This window comes from Brachypodium distachyon, chromosome 1 (genome assembly GCF_000005505.3).
Source record: "Brachypodium distachyon strain Bd21 chromosome 1, Brachypodium_distachyon_v3.0, whole genome shotgun sequence".
NCBI classification, from domain to species: domain Eukaryota; kingdom Viridiplantae; phylum Streptophyta; class Magnoliopsida; order Poales; family Poaceae; genus Brachypodium; species Brachypodium distachyon.
The window spans coordinates 43048909-43067770 of NC_016131.3; the positions used below are offsets into that span (position 1 = coordinate 43048909).

The 18862-nt window shown below is 43.2% G+C and overlaps 1 protein-coding gene and 1 long non-coding RNA gene across 6 annotated transcripts; one reads left to right on the forward strand and one right to left on the reverse strand.

The window, feature by feature from the left end:
- Positions 1–13497: 13497 nt before the first annotated feature.
- Positions 13498–14757, forward strand: LOC100826524 (peroxidase 1). The gene is made up of 2 exons (XM_003563978.4): positions 13498–13785; positions 13876–14757. Exons 1-2 carry the CDS (start codon positions 13570–13572, stop codon positions 14620–14622), a joined length of 963 nt encoding a protein of 320 aa, XP_003564026.3. The 5' UTR covers positions 13498–13569; the 3' UTR covers positions 14623–14757.
- A 1831-nt stretch (positions 14758–16588) lies between these two features.
- On the reverse strand, positions 16589–18862 carry LOC106865763. 5 transcript variants are annotated; one of them, XR_002964482.1, is made up of 5 exons: positions 18692–18862; positions 17973–18607; positions 17824–17881; positions 17166–17732; positions 16589–17078 (listed from the first exon to the last, which is right to left on the reverse strand). It is a non-coding gene; the product is annotated as an uncharacterized LOC106865763 (long non-coding RNA). The 5 variants fall into 5 exon arrangements; XR_002964484.1 differs by having other exon boundaries at positions 17166–17397; positions 17553–17732; positions 17973–18862; XR_002964485.1 differs by having other exon boundaries at positions 16589–16839; positions 16946–17078; positions 17973–18860.

The window sequence follows — 18862 nt, forward strand, 5'->3', positions numbered from 1 at the left end:
GAAGATATATAGGAAATGATATTCAGAAAATCTATAAAGCACACGATTCGCAACAGTGTTCATGCATATAGCAATGCGATGTCGACCTTCACACCCTCGATTTTCTTTGTGCATGCATGCGATAGTGTTTGGGGTGTTGCCAGTTGTGATTATGTGGGCCGGACTGACGTGGCAACTGTGTGGCACATCGCGCGAGACGTCGATTCCTAAAGATGTTAACATGATAACACATCTACTATTTCAAACTAATACATTATGAAAAAATATTTTATACTAATAGATTTAGCGATCTTGATTTAGCATTCTAAATGTTGATAGTTTTTACAATAAATAAGCTTGGTAAAAATTTAGCAAGTTGGGCAATCGACAGTTTTTACGTCTTATATTTTAAAACCGGGGCTAAAGATAGAAATTTACCTATATACTTGCGAGACCCCATATACTTGTGTGAGATTAGATTAGAGGTGTAAGATGGATGGTCATTCATGTGGTGAACAGCCGTGGTACTGGACGGTAGACACACACGTAGACATACACAAAGGACTCATCCAGTCATCCTTGATCAGCTCCACACGGCGCGGGAGAAAACGAGGGGGTTGGTGGCTGTGCTAACTGATTATGCAAAGTAGTTCTAACCCGTGAAGATGCATGAACGACGAGCTAGTGATCGAATTGAATAATTCGCCACTGCTACAAAAAGAGCATCACTGTCGGGCAAAAAATGCCTTCGGCCACTGATTAATGGCCACTGATGGGTCATCCATCAGTGGAGGGTAGAAACACAACACTGATGCCCATATGCCAACAGTGGCGGTGAGGCTGCCCCGACACTAATGGGTATTTAGAAAACAAAAAAAATTACTCCATACACTACAAAAGAAATAGCCTGTAGATTTTTGGTTCGTAAAGACATTATAATTGTCTCTACCACTAGTACAAAACAGCTGGCCATCAGTGTCATTCAAAAAACGCTATTAGTGGCGTGTGCCTCACACGCCACTGACTTTTGGCCACTGATAGTAAGGCTATCAATGGCGGACACAAAACACGCCACTGATGGGGTCACCCATCGGTGTCGGGTATTCTATACCCGACATTGATACTCGTGTGCAAACAATGACGTCATGTCTCACCCGACACTGATGGTCATTTAGGGATTAAAAAAATATAATTACATATTAATTTATATACACATGCAAACAACTAATCAACATTTACTCTTTTTTTCTTATTTCATACAATGCACAGTCCATACAATTTTCGGATCTATTCTCAAAGATTTACAGTATACCAAAATTACACATTCACATATGTAAATTCAATAGAAAATGTCATGGCCAAGCAGCCTTGCAATCTTGTAGACGGCATGGTGGAGCTCCAAATCGATGGTGTGGACGGAGAACAACACAAGCAGACACGTACCAGATGCCGAGGGAGTCCGCGTCTTGTTGAACGCCGCCGTGGGCCACCATCTCCAGTCGTCCTCCTTGCACCGGCCGACGAACTACATCCGAGGGAGAGCCCGGATCCGCACGCGTCGTGTCGGGTAAAGGCCGGATCTGGCGATGTGGAGGCCCAGGAAGCTCGTCGGCGCCGCTGGGAGCTAGCCGCCCCGCCGCTGCCTGCCGATTCGGTCTCCGCGCGCGCGAGGGACACCGGCGGCAACCTCCTCTGTGGACAGTGAGAGAGAGATTCAGGAGAGTTAGAGAGAGAGAGAGAGATCCTAGAGAGGGGAGAGGGAGAGACGCACCGAGAGAGGGAGAGGCAGGTCCGGCGGTGAAGGGCTCGACGGGGGCGGATCCGGCGGTGGCGGGGTCCGGGGAAACAAGATCTAGCGGCGGCGGGGTCCTAGGAAACCGGATCCAACGGTGGCATGGTCGACGGAGGCGGGCGGGCTCGACGGGGTTCCGGGGCGGCGGCGAATCTGGGGGCGCCGGGCGGGGCCGAGGACGGGCTCGACGGAGTCCTGGGGCGGCCGGGCGGCGGTGGTTCTGGCATCTTCGGACGGGGCCGAGGGCAGCGGTTGCCGGCGTCAACGAGGTCGGGAGGAAGAGAGGCAGAAGAGTGAGTGAGATGGGGGAGATGGCCGCTTGGGAGGGAATAGAGAACGAGGAGAGTTTCGGGCGTCAGATGGGAGGAGAGAGAGATCAACAGTGTCGGGAGATACATGTCATCGATCCATGGGTGAGATGCTTTACCAATTAGATGCAGGAACACATATTCGGTGTGTTTTCTATTTTAGACCGATCAGTGGTGGGTCATCTTGAAAACCCGCCACCGATGGGTCTAAATTTTCTTTTTTTTGACTTTACAACATGGAAATAATGTTTTTTAATAAATCCATTTTGGCAACATTGTTTGGCATTCCAAGATGCACCTTATGTGCAAAAAATGAATACATTATCATAAACTATCACATAGATATGACTTGGACTTTCAAAATCTAAGTCTCTCATAGCAAATAGCTATCAGTGGCGTGCCCCAAGAAAAACACGCCACTGATAGCAAATTTGATTTCCAATAATTGTTAAATTCCTAATATTCTCTGTTCACCCAAAAAACCAATGGACTGTACTTTTGAATGTCTTTAGGCATGTCTCTGTCCCAACCACAAAATTAATCCCAAATTCAAAAAATTAGCATATAATTGTATGATTTTTGGGGGCATTTTAGAGTATTTTAAATTTGTAAAATTCATTTTACATCAAAAATAGCTCAAATTTGGAATTGAAGCTCAATTTGTCCACCTTAACATACAAAAATAATAATAAGAAACTTAAGTACAAAATATGTCCAAATTGGAATCTCATGTTAAAAGGTGTACTGGAGATTGACTCATAAGAGCCAAAGTTGGATGAACTATGTGCTTCATTTCATATTTTCACACCAAATTTTTTGTGTAGTTATATTACTGTAATACTTGTTTCCATGACAAGTTTCAGAATGTTTTGATCAAAATTGAAATTTATAAATTAAATTTAATAAAAGCAACCCTCAAAATCATACAAATATGTGACATTTTTTTTGGAATTTTGGATTCATTTTTTGATTGGGATAGAAACATGCCTAAACACACTCAAAATTACAGTCCATTAATTTTTTGGGTGAACAAAGAATTAAATAAAAATTTAATAACACAATCCCTCTGATCTATCAATGGTGGGTATAATCGCGAAACCCGCCACTGATAGGTTAACAAAATTTTCCAAAATTCTAAGTCTTGCAGGTCAACTATCAGTGGCGTGCCCCATGAAAATCCGCCACTGATAGTGCTCTTTGCTCCTGTTTACCTTTTGTTTATAATTTAATAAAGGCCAAATAGAAAGTTATATACTGCATTTGACATAGGACATATAACAAACATCCAAATGACTTAATTCGAATATGTCATGAAGACGCGCAGCGTGCGACCAGCCGCCGCCGCTAGGGCTATTTATATGGCAGAACCATCAGTGGCGGGCTACATCTAGGACACGCCACTGATGATCGCACTATCAGTGGCGTGTTCCATGTGATACACGCCACTAATACCCCAAGCCAATGATAGAGGCATATCAGTGGCAGTATCAGATTCGATCGCCACGATGGATGTCCCGAGGAATCAAGCATGGCCCAAAGTCGGTCCATCAGTGGCGTGTGCTCTGTACCCGCCACTAATAGAGGGCTATCAGTGTCGTGTCTAGTCAGCCCGACACTGATGAGGGTTGCATATGGCCCATTTTGTACTAGTGTACATAACTTTAGACACTTCGTACAATGCCACAAAACTACCACTACGGACAGTGTCGCTATGTGTGATGAGACACTAATTTAAAACGTCTCTATTGTTTTAGATATTGCATAGAGACACTATACCATCTCTACGTTCAATACGACATTTCGTAAAGACATTGCATTATGTCTCTATACTTTTTAGACATTTCATAGAGACAATATATTGTCTCTACATTCAATGCGACATTTTGTAAAGACATTAAATTGTGTCTCTATACTCATGTGCTAGAAAATATACATTGAAAAAATCATGTTGAAACCTATACTCGAACTCAAGACCTTAAGGAAAACTACACACTCACCTAACCATCTCAACCTGATACCAATTCTTACTTATACTTCTAATGAAATTATTATGAGTAGTCTACTACATGTCTCAAACTTGCTAAGAATGTCTCTACACAACATAAAATGTGTCTCAGATAGTGTCTCTAACCATACCATAAGGTCATTTCATCAAGTATCCCAAAACCATGTCTCTACATGAGTCTTGTGACAATCTACTAAATGCCTCAAAAAATGTCTCTACAACATAATGTCTCAACTAGTGTCTCTATATTTAAGACATTATCCATAGTATCTCATAAACTGCCTATACATGAAACTCTGTCTCAAAATTGTCTCTAGGTAGAGACAAAGAGTATATTGCCTCAATGAAAATGTCTCTACAAGAAATTTGTGTTGTAGTGATATGCCCATATGCATTTGAAGTACATATTATTTTATACACAGTCCATACAATTATTTATTCCAAATGCAATTCTCGGATAAAATTATACAGAGGCATCATTACATCCATACACACGAAATTGGCACAACAACATCCAGCTTTGTTGAATCTCAAATCGAAACAAAATGTAAACTAAACTTCCATGTGCATATAGTCCACCTAATCATGCAGTCTACTTAAGATCTCCCTTTTCCAAGTCAAGAACCTACACAGTTAGAAGAGATTGAAATAATCACAAGAATAGAAATCACAGGAGATTGGAAATCATAAGCATCACAAGAGATTGACAATCACAAGCATCACAAGAGAATGAATAATAGAGGGAGGGACAGGGGGACTTAGCTTGGAAGAACTCGAGCTCCATCGTGTCAATCTTCGATTCACCACTATAGAAACTGCCTCCAGTGGCGGTTAGAAATAGGGGTTGGTGGCGGGCATACGACCCACCACCAACCACGCGTCACTGGTGGTGTGAGCAACAATGGCGGGTGAAATCACCGCCACCGGAGCTACCTCTGCTGCTGGCGGGTCGAAATGACCGCCACTGGTAACCATTTTGCAATTTAAAAAAAAGGCAGGCCACGGCCTGCCCTGCGCGGTTGCCGGGGATGCAAAAATACAGCGAATCACAGGTCGGAACACATGAAAATCTGAGAAAATGAAATTACACATTTTGCCGCCTGTTAAACGAATCAATAGTTCAACACATACAACACATGTAACCAAATCGAGTTACAACACACAGAACCAAATCGAGTTACAACACACAGAAACAAAACTCAATTTAACAATCACAAACACATCTCTCTGGATCTTGAGGTGCAGCACGGAGAAGACCTACATCTGCAGCACGGAGAAGAGGACATAACTGCATCAGCACGGAGAGATCGCGAGGGAAACAGAGATCGTGAGAGTTAGAGAGAGGGAGAGAGCAGTGAGAGAAGACAGAGAGAGAGGGAGAAAGCAGTGAGAGAAGACAGAGAGAGAGGGAGAGAGCAATGAGAGCACTTACCTTGCATGGGCCGTCGCCGTCGCTGTGCCGGAGATCAAGGGACCCGCACGGGGTCGCGGGCGCATCTCCGCCGATGCTGCCTGCTACTGGAGCCCCGGATCCAAGGGAATCTTGCCGCCGTTGTTGCCTCTCCGGTCCGGCCCCTGCTGCCTGTTATGAGGAGGAAGAGGGAAGGGAGGGTGCTAGGCGCTGGGGAAGAGGTCGGGAAGGAGGAGATCGGCTTGGATCTGGAGAGGAAGGGAGGCGGCTGGGATCTGGAGAGGGAGAGGAGAGGAGGAGGCTGAGATCTGGAGAAGGAGAGGAGAGGGAGAGGAGTTCGTGGGGAGAAGAGGGCCAGTGGAGGAGGGACTCGGTGGGGAGATAGGAATAGAATAGGAGAGAGAGAGGGGATGGAGAGAAGGAAAGGGGACGGACGGAGTCACGGGTACGCCAGCCCATCGATCCATTGCGCCTAGCCTCAGCCAATCAGGGATGAGCATCCGACTTCATCTGGATTGGCTTTTTTGTGCTTTCTATCTCTAGTGGCGGGTTTTATTGCAAAATTGCCATTGGAGGTTTATAAATTTGTTAAAAAAATTATTTTTTTAGTACAATATACTTGTGTTTTGGATTACACTATGTCGGGTTATAAGTTTATGAATCTATTACATTCTGTGTAAAAATTGGGTGCCATTTTGAGCCATATTACTTGTACTTGCTTCACAAAATATCTCATTTTTTGTGTTTAGAAATTGAAAAAACATTTTTAAAAACTAAAAATCTGTAAGCTCTTTGGCAAATTGTTTGGCATGCAAAGACGCACATGTGTGCAAAAATTGGATTATTATCACGAACTATGATATAGAAATGGTTGTGCCTTTGGTCATTTGGCTTAAAACTCATAAACATTCATACATGATAGTCAATTTTGTGAAGGATTTTTTTGAACATTTGTCAAAATACAAGTTTATCATTTTTCATGGCAATAATACGCATAGAAGGACTCCATGCCAAAGAATTGACTTTTTTTGACAATTTTTTCATATTATTCACATTTTCGCAAGATGGATATTTCAACACCCTATATGAATCTTACATAATACTTACTTGGGTACCTTAAAATGATTTTTTGAATTTTTTAGGAACAAACTATCACACACTTGTAGTTCAAATTTGAATTACTTATGGGAAATCGCTAGAAATTCATTTAAATGGAGAAAAGTATCAATATAGCTAGAAAATTCAAAGCCTTTGGACACAGACATTTAAATATGTTCTAGTTTGTGTGAAAATTGTGTAGGTTCCATTTTGAACCATAAAAATAGTACTTGCTTCACTAACTATTTCATCTTTTGCATTGAAAATATGGAAAATCATATTTTATGAGAAAGACCATATTATATTATTGTTCCAACATGTTAATCAATAAAAATTAAGACTTAAACAAAAAGAATCACATCATTTTGATTTTTTTTTAAGAATCCCTGTTAGGCGGAGGGTCACCTATGGCTGTTCTAAGAGGTCACCAGTGGCTGTCCTAATGACCGCCACTGGTGCTCCAGTGGCGGTGATTATTTTGAAACGGGAATCACCGCCACTCGTGTTCGAGCACCAGTGGCGGTGATTTGCCACCGCCACTGGTACTATTCGTGGATGCCCCGAAAGGCTTCCAGTGGCGGTGATTTTTTGGGCCCATTTTAACCGCCACTAGAGGGGGTCCATGGAAGGGGTATTTTGTAGTAGTGATTCAACAGCAGCTGCCCGCGGGCCAAGGGAGAGCGTGCCGCCCAGCCCGCGGATCTGGTGGCAGCAAGACCCAATCCGGACCTGGGATGGCCGGATTCGCCGATTTGGGGGAGAGGGCGGCCGGATCCGGACCTGGGATGGCCGGATCCACCGATTTGGGGGAGAGGGAGGCAGGATCCAGCAGTTCCGGCAGCGACGGAGCCCAAGATGGCAAGGGTGGCGGTGGCCGTCGTCGGGGAGGAGAGCGCAGTGGTGGCAGGGAGGAGATGGGCTTGGGAGGGAGGTGGGGGAAAGAAGTCTGCAGGCCCTCAGCAGAGAGAGAGGGAGGGAGGGCGGCGCTCGGCTCGTCCTCATCGCCGGCGTGAGATAGGGAGAGAAGAGAGAAAGGGGAGAGAAGAGAGAACGTGGGAGAGAAATCGGGGGAGAGAAGAGAGATAGGGGGGTGGCGGCTGCAGGGAGAAAGAAAAGGGGTGGGAGGGGATGGGTTAGGGTTGTTACATTTTATAGGGAGGTGTGTGCTGCGTTTTGCATATAAGGCCACTAGTGGCGGGTTTTACAGCATAACCGTCACTGATAGGATATAAATTGGTCTAAAAGTGCATTTTTAGTATAATATACAACTATTTTCTATAACAAAATTGGTTTCAAAATTCATACATGCGGTCGACATTGTGTCAAAATCGGACACTTGCTATTTTGAACTATTTTTCGTATACTTGTCTCAAAAAATGCCTCATGCGGTCATTTTGAACTATTAAAACTATACTTGTTTCACAAAATACTCCACCTTTTGCATTTAATAAATGGAAAATAATTTTTTGTGTGAAACACCATGTGATATTAATATTAAAAAAATGTTAAGCAATAGAAATGGAGACTTCAGTAAAAAGAACCATATTTTTCTAATTTTTTATGATTTAGTTATGATTTTGATAATTCTCAGGAGCCATTAGTGACGGGTTTTTTTAATCCGAAACCTGCCACTAATGGACCCCCATCAGTGGCAGTTTTTAGATAAAAATCTGCCACTGATAGCATGGCCATTGATAGGGGATTATCAGTGGCGGGTTTTAGAAAAACCGCCACTGATGGATGGTTTTTGGGTTTTTCGGGTTTCACTAGAAAGGCATCGGTGGCGGGCTCGCCACTGATGGCTCCCCATCAGTGGCGCTTTTTTGAAATCCGCCACTGATGGGGGTCGCCTATAGCCTGTTTTGTACTAGTGCGCGCACCGGCCGGCCGATTGACTTGCAGATTTGTGTCCCGGCCGATATTGAATCTCCCCGTTGTGACCTCTTCATCCATCGCTTGCTACAAACATGTATACATGGCGCGGCCGCAGCCCGTACCCCGCAGCAGAAGCCCACATGCAGATTTGACTTGCATGCTAGGGATATACTAGCACTGCATTGTGCATTTAAGTATTAAGTACACTAGCATGGTGTCCCGCATGATCGCGCGGGAAATACCTTTACATCTTTAATATCTTGACTCAAAGAGATATATGTATTGCCGTATCATTTCAAAAGTACCAAACCAATGATGTGTCATTTGTATGTAGCATTAGACCATTATGAAAGTAAAATTTGTGTCCCAAATTATGAGCATGATTGGTTGTTAGAAACACAGAATTAGCAAACGATACTACAGATACACTCAAATAAAGTTCAAACAATGCGTCGATATACTCCCTCCGATTCTAAAAAATAAGGCGTACTTTGTTTCTTTTGATCGAGCTTTTGACCAAACTTAGTCTGCTAATTTATATTTTTTGTGAAATAATGTGAACTAAAATTGACACCATTGCATCGTATTCAAAGGTACTTGTTTATTGTTATGATTTGTGTCACATAAGTCGATCACACGTCGATAGAGTAATTTTTGGTCAAAAGCCCGGTTAAAGAAAACAAAAAATGCCTTGATTTTTAGGAACAGGGGAGTACAGTCAAAGCTAAAAAAATATACATCTAGAGAAGTAGAATTAACAAATCACAATACACCTAAAAGTATGGAAGTATATCTGTTTTGAATATGACACGATATTTTTTATGTGGTTTTAGATCGTAGTCCGTAATTTTAAGTTCACACGTTGGTTGATCAATTTTTTATCGAACTAATTTATTGTTTGAATGATATTAGTTGTGTATTTGTAGTTAAAGTCAAGTGTGCATGATGTTCCTTACCTAAGGTGACCGGTCATGCGTGGTATATAAATCACATATGTTCACAAAAATAAAGTTCACAAGTTGAATTGACCAATCATTTGATTGCACCGATAGGTCATGTGTATGAGCTATATTAGTACCCCCTCCGTCCATATTAATTGTCGAAATATTACATGTATCTAGACGCTTTTTAGGCAAATAGATACATTCATATTTGGACAAATTTGAGACAATTAATATGGATCGGATAGAGTAGTTTTGAAAAAACATCATGTACGGTAAAACCTTGTTTACAAAATATAGATTCTTGCGAATTCGGTGAGCTTTCAATTTAATATTCTTGTGATCCGTGAAATATTTATCGTGTAACCCACTATGTTGCATTAGACACCATACAAATAAATATTTGACTTAGTTAGGATATTGGGCCTACGTGGGCCTCAAACCACTTTGATGTTTTGTCCCTATCCCATAAGATATACCCAAATTATTAAATATTAACCATCAGACATAAGATCTAGCTGTCTAATAATTCAGATGATGTAGATCAGCACGGAGCTTCCCTTCGGGACCCCTCATATTGCTTGCATAATAGATTTTTGTTAAAAATATTACCATGTCGGATTAAAGTTTTACGTGATTATGCTACCGAAGCGTGCATTAAAGTTTAGATCGTGAGTTGGTTGTTGGTATTTGACTCCGTAAGGATATCTAGTTAGTAAGTTGCTCATATAGGATGTTAATTAGTAGCATAGATAAATTTAGGATCATGTGTTGGTATGCGGAGCTATAATTCTTTCAATGTCCGTTAATAAAGTTGTTTACAAAATATTGATTTTGGCGGACAGTGGGCTTATTACTTAATAATCTCGTTATCCGCGAAAACAAAGAAAATGTTGTCATGTCATAGCATATTATCGTCTAACGCAATATGCTGCGTTTGACATCATACAAATAAATATTGACTTAGTTAGCATATTGGGCCTATGTGGGCCTCAAACCACTTTGATATTTAGTCCATAGCCATATACCGACCTCATTAAATCCTAACCATCACACTTTTGTAGCTCTATTTCATTTTCTTTCTTGCCAGTCGTTTGTATAGGCGTTAATTAGTAGTCATAGATAATTTTAGGATCACATATTGGTATGTACAATTATAATTATTTTAATGCTCGTCAATAAATTGTGTTTACAAAATATAGGTTATGGCGAATATAGCGAGTTTATAACTTAATATTCTTTTGATCCGTGAAAAAACAATGAAAAAGTTGTCATGGCGTAGCATACTTATCGTCTAACGCATTCTGATGTTGTGTTTGATAGCATACAAATAAATATTTAGCTTAGTCAGCATAATGGGTCTATATGAGCCTCAAACCACTTTGATATTTTGTCTTTATCCCATCAGATATACCCACCTCATTAAATCTTAACCATCAGAAATAAGATCTAACGGTCTAAATATATTTCAAGTGGTGTGAATCAGCGTGAAGCCTCCCCTTAATACCCTTCATATTGCTTTGTGACGAAAGGTCATTTGACCGATTGTTGGAGAGTACTCAGTCTGTTGGTTTTGGAGTTTGTTAGTACAATTTCAAAGATCTTGTGCAACAGGTAACAATTTTAGACACTCGTTGTAGGCTACAACTTTTCACCAAAAGCCGAAATTTTTGGATTGCGTGAAGGTACCACTTCATCAATTGTTGAAAACGTGCAGCGAGAAAAGGGCCATACCTTCCCGTCGGAGATGTGCTGCTACCTTATCGCCGGAGATATTTTTCCTTTTTTTTTCTTTTTTTTTGTGAAAAGGAGCGAAAAACCTGTGTGATCGAATCGTTACCAGAACTCAAATGAGGGATGGCAGCTTCTCCTCGGCATGGTTCTCACTGCCTTGGCGATGAGGGATGGCGGAATCAGACATCTATTTTTTTTACCAGGCGACATCAGACATCTATACTTGCCGTGGTGTTAATCGACTCTAGGTCTCCAGAGAATGTACGTATAAAACTGGTGTTGTTTAACATAAGTTGTGATGGACAGAGAATTGATTAGAAACGTGACATGTCTTTTTTTTTTTTACCAAAAGCCCAGAGCCCAATGTATATATGGTAACATGTTTGGAGTAGGCTAATTCGGTTAACTCTTTTCGCAGCCAACTTCCCAACGTGACGTGACCGTAATATTGTTTCTACAGATCTGAACGTGTTTGTGAGGACATAGACAAACTTTTGCCGCGGCCCTCAGATCTCAGATCTGAGGATCAAAATAATTCTGATGATGTGGATCAACGTGGAGCCTCCCCTCAGTACCACTCATATTGCTTTTAGTATATAATAGACTCTGATTCAATAATAAGCCTCATCATTACCAATTTTAGTTCACATGGTTTACTCCTCGTACGCGGAAATCGTATATATGTGGATCTCTCTGGGTGCAACCTTGGATAACCGAGTTGCCTGGCTGGGAACATGCGGGGTCGTGTTTGGTCGGCGTATTAACGTGTATCCGTATTAAGCTCACCCGTACTTGAAGCTCGGTGACATATGTGAAAGCCTCTCTCTGTTCGTTTGAAACATGAAAATTTGCAATTTCAATCAGCATAGATCTATCATAAAAAGTTTAGGCGAAAGATGGAACCGGCCTCTAAACCTCTAATCACTTAAAAGTCATTTTAGAAAAAAGCATGATGTGGGATTCGTTAGTTTTTTTTCTCCATGAAATGTGTTTAAGTCCTTAAGTGATGAAAGGTTTCACATTTTATCTTATCTATTTATTTAAAATCTAGTGGGCAGGGTTGAAAGTTAACAAGTTTGAACTGAATAAAGATGAGTAAATTTCTCAGAACCACAGTTTTTATGGTAGTCGTCTCACAAATCCACGGTTGTTTGTAATAATCTCACAAAACCACGACTTTTGAAGCATCTGGTCTCAAAAAACCCTAACTTCAAAAATTAGGATGGTTGATGGTGTTTACGACAACTCGGGGCCACAACTTTTGAGGAAACTGTCGTGTGGGGAATTTGGGGGATCGCCCGAGGGGTGGTAATAGACCCCTTAACGGGTTGGGTTGGGTAAAAACTGATGTGGCATCGAAAACGGGTCAGGGAACATGACGTGGCATCTAACCGGTGGCCCCAAAGTTGTCGAAAACACCATCAACCACCTTGATTTACAAGATTAAGATATTCTGAGACCAGCTGTCCCAAAAGTTGTGGTTTCGAGACACTATTACAAGCAACCGTGGTTTTGTAAGACAACTGCCACAGAGGGTGTAATTCTGTGAAATTTACTCAATAAAGATTTTCACCCCATAAGTTCGCTTATTGCTCTATGCGCTTTCCTTCAACAGGGTGTTTAAGTTGATCTGTTTAGACCGTGGCCAAATTATGGCCCACCGCCCTAGCTAGTCAGACCTATATTCAAGCTAATCTCATGCATACGTTATTTGACTTGCAACTTATGTTTATCTTTGCACTTATAAAGATTTAAGTGGTAGAATACTCCCTCGATTGCTACCAAATCAACTATTGTCACTCAATTATACAATACATAAAGATTAGAGACAACAAAATACAGTATTCCTCCGTCCAACAAAAGATGTTTCAAGTTTGTCAAAATTTGGATTTATCTAGACATGACTTAGTGTAGTGTATAGATGCATTCAAATTTAGTCAAACTTGAGACATCTTTTGTTGTACGGAAGGAGTACTGCTGTTCAGACATCCTCGGGCCATCTGCCGCACTAGCCGTCCAATCTAGAACCCACCAAAATTACTGGACGTTCGATCCGTTGTCCCGGTGGGCGTACTCCACCAGAGAATGTGGTCTGGTTAACTGTCCCAAAACCGCGGCCCAGGGACAGACATTGTGCAGGACTGCAGGCTCCAATCATTTAGCCGCGCTTGCATTCGATAATCGAGGCGGTTACGACGTTGAGTTGGAAGTTAGCACATGCCTGTGTGGCTGTGTACAACCACAGGTTGTCACGTTGACATGCTCACATGCATGTACCGAACAGGGCCAAGACTACGTAAACGCACATGTACATCTATAAATACTGGGAGTTTGTAAGGACATAGATCACTCAACTGCTAGCAGCAAAACATTCTTTCTGTATAGCCACATACAATTAAAGCTTTAGTTATTTGACGTGCACGTCCATGGAGATCATGAGGTCTTGGCAGCTCCCTCTGGCCCTCCTGGTCATCCTCGCAGCTAGCTCGGCCGCAGCGGCTCAGCTGGAGATCGGCTTCTACAGCAAGACGTGCCCTGACGCCGAGAAGATCGTACAAGAGGAAATGACCAAGATCATCGCCGCCGCCCCCAGCCTCGCCGGCCCTCTCCTCCGGCTCCATTTCCACGACTGCTTCGTCAGGGTACATACTTGCCGTCAATCCGTCTCATTTCTACTTCTCGTACTCATCAGTCATCATGGAACATATACTCATGAGTTACATAATTTGCAGGGGTGTGACGCGTCCGTGCTGCTGGAGTCGACCCCGGGGAACACGGCGGAGAAGGACGCGAAGCCGAACAAGAGCCTGCGCGGGTTCGGGTCCGTGGAGCGGGTGAAAGCCAAGCTGGAAGCCGCGTGCCCGGGCATCGTCTCCTGCGCCGACGTGCTCACGCTCATGTCCCGCGATGCCGTGGTCCTGTCCCACGGGCCCCACTGGCCAGTAGCGCTAGGCCGGAGGGATGGCATGGCCTCGAGCGCCACCGAGGCCAGCAACGAGCTTCCCCCGGCCTCCGGCGACGTGCCGCTCCTCGCCAAGATCTTCGCCTCCAAGGGGCTCAACCTCAAGGACCTAGCCGTGCTCTCGGGCGGCCACACGCTCGGCACGGCGCACTGCGCGTCCTTCGATGACAGGCTTTCCAACTCCACCGTTGATCCGTCGCTGGACAGCGAGTACGCCGACAGGCTGAGGCTCAAGTGCGGGAGCGGCGGTGTGCTGGCGGAGATGGACCCTGGGAGCTACAAGACCTTTGATGGGAGCTATTATAGGCAAGTGGCCAAGCGGAGGGGCCTGTTCCGCTCCGACGCCGCGCTCCTGGCTGATGCAACTACTGGGGACTACGTCCGGAGAGTTGCCTCGGGGAAGTTTGACGCGGAGTTCTTTAGGGATTTTAGCGAGTCCATGATCAAGATGGGTAATGTCGGTGTGCTCACCGGGAGCCAGGGGGAGATCAGGAAAAAGTGCTACGTCCTCAACTAGCTACGACGTGGAGCCAGTACGTGTTGTTAAGCGGGGTGCATGCATATCTGTGTGTGTTTGATGGTATTCATTTGTAGTGTGAGAAATTATTCTCTATCATCATATATTCAGTAAATTGTTTCTTCGCTAAGGCTAGCTGATTAGGCTTTAATCTCTTGACACTGGATGTGCAGGCGTGCATGCAACGATCGACATGTGATGGCATTTTTTTAGAAACACCGATTACACGTAGACACACGCATGCACTCACACGACGCCTAGAGAATACCAGAGTCATGGAGTCCTTGAGATTGACGAAGTCACAATATTGGTAGGCTCTGTCGACGAGTACGTCGATAACCACTAAAAGAATTCCTACTAACATGAGAGTACGAGACACACGGAGCATCGCGACCCATTTGAACCACCACTATTAAATGAAGACTATTAGAGTCGTTTTCAAAACCACCGCCCTCCACCTCTCAATATACCATTGCATGACGAATACCCTCAGCTGCCATGTGGCATTGTTGTCCTGGCACTAGCTGCACACCGCCACTTGGACAACCCTGGTAGTTCGGCCTTTCCACCGAGGCTGCCACAGATCGATAGGGTCCATTGGCATTGATCAGTGGGGAGGAAGAGTATTATGTGACTGGAAGAAAGGATCATGGTTCTTCGCCGTCACTAATTGTGCATGGAGGAAGAGAGGACATTGGTGGAGGCCGGGAGCAGGGACGGAGCTAAGAAATTACATTTTACTCAGTACTTACTAATCATTTCATTAAAAAACACTTAAAATAGGTAAAGTCTCTAATTTCGCCCCCCCCCCCCCCCCCCTAATCACAACTCGCCCCCCTCATGTCTAATTCCTGGCTCCGTCCCTGGCTAGGAGGCATAGAATTGAAGGGCATGGGGTCGTCTTTGATACATTTTTTAGCACATGATAAGAACACTAGGGTTTGGCTAGGGTATAGGTTGGTGTGTGTGCAGGCGGCATTGGTTGGGCGGGTTGGTAGTAATCAGTTTTGTTGTGTGAAAACTAAATCATATGAGATAAGCCGTCGTTTATCAGTCGGTTTATTTTTAAGTCCTGTATGGAAGGTGGTTCTTTTAATAAATACTATTGGAGCGATAAACCTGGCCGCATGCATCACACAGCGTAGCAAGCCATAGCATTGCGTTTTTTTTCTTTTACGAAAAAAGGAAGAAAATGTTAGAAGCCCACAAAGCAGCCCAGCTTAGGCCATTCCAATTTTCTTCGAAACAAAATTTAAATTACTCCCTCCGATTCTAAATTCTAGACTCAAATTTGCCTAAATATGAATGTATCTATTATTAAAAAACGTCTAGATACATGTAATATTTCGACAACAATTTAGGATCGGAGTGAGTAACTTTTATTTTTATTTAAAAAAACTTAAATTTCTTAAATTTGTAAGCTCTCTCATGGAAGTTGAAAAACGGAAAGCTATGAAAAATTGGAAGTGGAATGCCCGTGCTTCGCGACGGCCTCATGTTCAACATGTAATGGAAACGAAGATTGAAAATATCAAAATATTAAAAATAAGGTGTACTCCCTCCGTTTTTTAAAAGATGTCATATTAGTTTTCATTAAGACAACGATTTGACCACAAATTACTATGTTAAAATGTGTGTGTGTATATATATATATATATAACATGAAATTACAAGTATCATGAAGTATTTTTGATAACGAATCTAGTGATACTAATTTCATGTCATATAAACCACACCTTGACATAGTAATTTGTGGTCAAAACCTTATCTTAATGAAAGCTAATATGACATCTTTTAAGTAACGGAGGGAGTATGTCCTTTGCATGGGATACATATCGGCTATACCGAATTGATAAGATAAACAAAAATCGACAATATCAAAACATTGAAAAACGACGACAAATAATATGAGAGCTCAAGAATACATAAACAGATCTATCTAAAGTACCACCTTAAACAACACCAAGGAAACGTAAACCGGAACAATCTATTAATAGGGCAAGCTTGTTCAAGTAGTTATATTACAATAAAAAATATGCCTGAGAGGCAAATTGGAAACAAAGATCCTGAGCATTGACGATAAAAACACTTGGGACCACATCTATTAGCTGATGAAATGGTAGGAGCAAACCTTCACTAACAGCCTACAAGAACAACGTGGCCATTCTCTACAGCCTCCCATTGGTATCTTCAAGCCCCTCATTTCTACCAAATGATCTTCTCACCAAATATAAGATATGCCAGAGTACACAACTTTTTTAGGAAAGAGAGACTGAAGAAACAAGAACATGACTTGATGTTAACAACTGGCATAGTTTGGTACCTGTTCTGTATAATAGGATAGAATCACAGAAGGTAGATTACAGGCATCTTGGAGATTATGATTTGTATGTAGGCATTTATGCAACACGGCTCAATCAATAATTAATTGTACCTGTTAGTGAGATCCTGCAAGACTGTAAGCAAGAATCAGTTACCCAAACGCCATCATAAAGATCACAATCTAGAGAAGTATGGATGGAATCAGGACGGCTCAAACTTACCATCTCGGTATATGATTTTTTGAGATATGACACACAAGGTACACCTCTCTTGGCCGAGCTCCTCCATCAAGCTCACCAGCTTTGGTCATGCTCATTGATGATTTGCTCAAGACACATCACATTGTGTTTAGTGTTGCCATTACATTTCATATATGTTGGAAAGTGTTTAAGCCAAGATGCAGAAGATACACTTTATAGGCACCTCCTAGCCAACAAAAACTATATTTTTTTCCTGAAATTATTCCCAAGCACTGTTATATGATATCGCTAGTAGTTTCAAGCACACTTGACACTACTGATGAATAAAAATCTGAAGTTTTGATTTGTGAGCTGAGTGAAATCAGCTAGTTATACAAGTGGTAGTGGAGATTTGAAAGAGGCACATACCATGGATGCAGGAAGAACAGTTGGAGAAGTCTACTCGATGCAACTGTGAACTACTTAAGATTGGATAAGTTGTAGCATGTGGCAAGTATTCCGGCGAGCCTTTTGGTTGCGGCACGCTGGAACGGCAAGCATGCTCCTTAGAACGGCGAGCACACTGGAACCACTTTATCTGAAATGTAACTAAATCAATATTGAAATGTTTAGCTTAGCTAGTTTAAACAAGATTGATGTCTAGGAACCAACACGAGCTAGCAAGGGTCACATAGCTTACCTGGATGGAAAAACCTTTGAATTCTGATATGATCTGCAACGTCCAATGGATGCAACTCCTTTACCAAGCAATAATAAAAACCAATCATAATTCGACATCTAGCACAATAATAAAAAAGGATGCAATTTTTTTGTTAGTTAAGCTCTTACCAAAGCAAACATACAAATTGCAGACCAGGAGATTCATCCACATGGGCGTCCTGCACAGCATTTCTTGTGAACACAGCACCCTTGAGCCATTTCGTCAAACACGTTTTGTGCAATCAGCACAGCCGTGCCTCCATGTGCATGCACGCTGCTCCCGGGCGCGGGGCGCTCGAGACCTGCTTGCTTCCCATGTCGATTGGCCCACCGTGAGAAACACGTGCGTGTCGCCGTATGCTGCGTCCCCTGCTTGCCTCCCATGTCGATTCCTGATCCGACAGCCGCCCTCGAGCGTGAGACGGGCTCGAATACGGAACTGCCCACGGAGACCCTTCTCCCCAGCGATACAATACAGCAACGGCCGGCGGGGCGCCGGCAATGTAGCAGCAGCCGGCGGGGCGGTGGCCGGATCGTGGTCGATGGCGGTGGCGATTCCCGTACATGGACGTGATTCCCGTGAGGTGGCGGCTAGTGGCGACGTCGAGGTGATTCCCGTGAGGTGGCGCCGAGGGGCGTTGTCGAGGTCGACGGCGAGCGGTTGTAGGAGGATGGAGGCGCCGGCATCGATCTGAGGAGGCGGTTGCTTGTGCGGCGGCTTGAGTCAAGGCGGCGATCACGGTCTCACGCGGGCGGCTCGATTCCTGGAGATAATCACGGGATTGGAGATAATCGGGAGTGCGGTGGAAGAAGATGCAGTTGGTGGATACCCGGTTGGTTTGCTGTACCGATGGTTTTTCTGGGCGAGCGCTGGAGTTAATCGCGGCACTGATTGATTGATTGATTGATTTGGGTATCCCGTGGGGATCGGTTGCTGCTTTTTCGCTCGGGGGTGAGGAACTGAGGACGGACGTACCACGGACTAACGCAACTGAAAATTAAGGAACAGTAAAGAAAAA